General features: G+C 27.0%; 1 protein-coding gene across 1 annotated transcript; it reads right to left on the bottom strand.

Moving 5' to 3' along the window:
* Window positions 1–176: 176 nt before the first annotated feature.
* On the bottom strand, window positions 177–1,432 carry PVX_172270 (variable surface protein Vir22, truncated, putative; the record flags this gene model as incomplete). Its single annotated transcript, XM_001612355.1, has 2 exons — window positions 177–347; window positions 467–1,432. Coding segments are annotated over 2 exons (1,137 nt in total), but the record flags the coding sequence as incomplete, so codon positions are not given.
* Between the last annotated feature and the right edge of the window lie 105 nt (window positions 1,433–1,537).

Raw genomic sequence — 1,537 nt, 5'->3', positions numbered from 1 at the left:
AAAATTTGCATGATTTTATCTGTCATACACTATTATTACTGTTGCTTTTTAATTAGTGTATAGAATGTTTGGCACGAATTTTTTTTATCATATTTAATAATGCCATTGCTATTTAAATGGTATTTTCAGATCCTTCACAAGCTTTTAGTGTAAATAATATGCTTGCTATATATATATTATTCATTATGTGCAGAATTATACATTATGTTATACCTCGTATGATCTAAATTCATTTCTCTAATTTCTGAACTATTTAATAGTAATTCTCGTTCATTTTTTTTCATATTTTCCATTAATATATTTTTTCTGAATAATTTAGTATTTATCCATGAACCCAAAGGCGTAAACTATGTTAAAAACAAAAGTCACATTTGAGGATATAATTGTTGTTTTGAATAATTTATCATGATAATTTAATATAAATGATCATACATAATGAAAATGAATAAAATATGTTTTTTTTTACCCTATATATCGTTATTAGAGGTAGAACAAATCCTAAAGAAGTACCTATTACAGTTCCTGTAGGGTTGGATATAGTATGAGTAGAAACTTCATCACTATTTTCTGAATCAGCATGATCTTCATGGGCTGCAGTGTCTAACATAGTAACGTGCGATCCTACTGCTGGTAATACTATTCCATCTTTTGTTAATGGTACCTTCGTATTACCTCCTCCTTCTGCTGTTAATAGATCTTTACCTCCTCCAACTGTCTCTGATTTTTCTTCTTCTCTATCTCCTTTTGATTTTTCTTCGAGATCTTGTGCACGTTCTGCGGAAGATCCACTATTCTCCGCATGGTTATTGCATGCTAATTTAGTTAAAACCTTTCCAGGAGTACACCATTCTTTAAAGTATAGTTCATTGGGACAATTACCATTCTTTTTATCACAACACACTTCTTTATAATTATTATATATCCCTTCAATATATCTGTAATACTTTGGATATACATCACATAGTTGCTTACTTGAATCAATTACATCTTGAAGGTTATCCTTATTTCTTATATAATCATATAAGTCTTTCCATTTTTTCCATAATTCCATGTTTATTCTCCCGCTATAATTATATATACATCTATTTTCTGTTAATCCACTATTAAGCATATTTGATACAGAAAAAAAAGCACTTAAAATGAAAATCTCATTTAATGAAATCGTACCAGTTGATTTGAACAATTTCCTTATTTCTTCATTTAACCAAAATTTTAAAAATATGCATTGTTCATTGCTGTCTAGCTCTCCATTCATAATTGTTGATAATTCTTTGAAATTATTTTCATACCTTTTACAAAGTTCATAAAATTCTTGGTTTTTATAAAAATTATATTTATAAGACCTGCAACAAGGAGTATATTTTTCTTCAGGGACACTTCTAAAAAATTTCTTATATAATCCATACGGATGTGAATCCTTTAAAAATAAATCCTATAAATTGCATAAAAGGAGTCATATAATATAAATAGGTTATTCTATTAGAGAATTAGTTTATATTATGTTTAATATAAAGTAATAAAAACAGAAATAAATTAT

This window comes from Plasmodium vivax, genomic scaffold (genome assembly GCF_000002415.2).
Source record: "Plasmodium vivax scf_4807 genomic scaffold, whole genome shotgun sequence".
Classification (NCBI taxonomy): Eukaryota; Apicomplexa; class Aconoidasida; order Haemosporida; family Plasmodiidae; genus Plasmodium; species Plasmodium vivax.
This window is presented reverse-complemented; position numbering and strand designations above follow the sequence as displayed.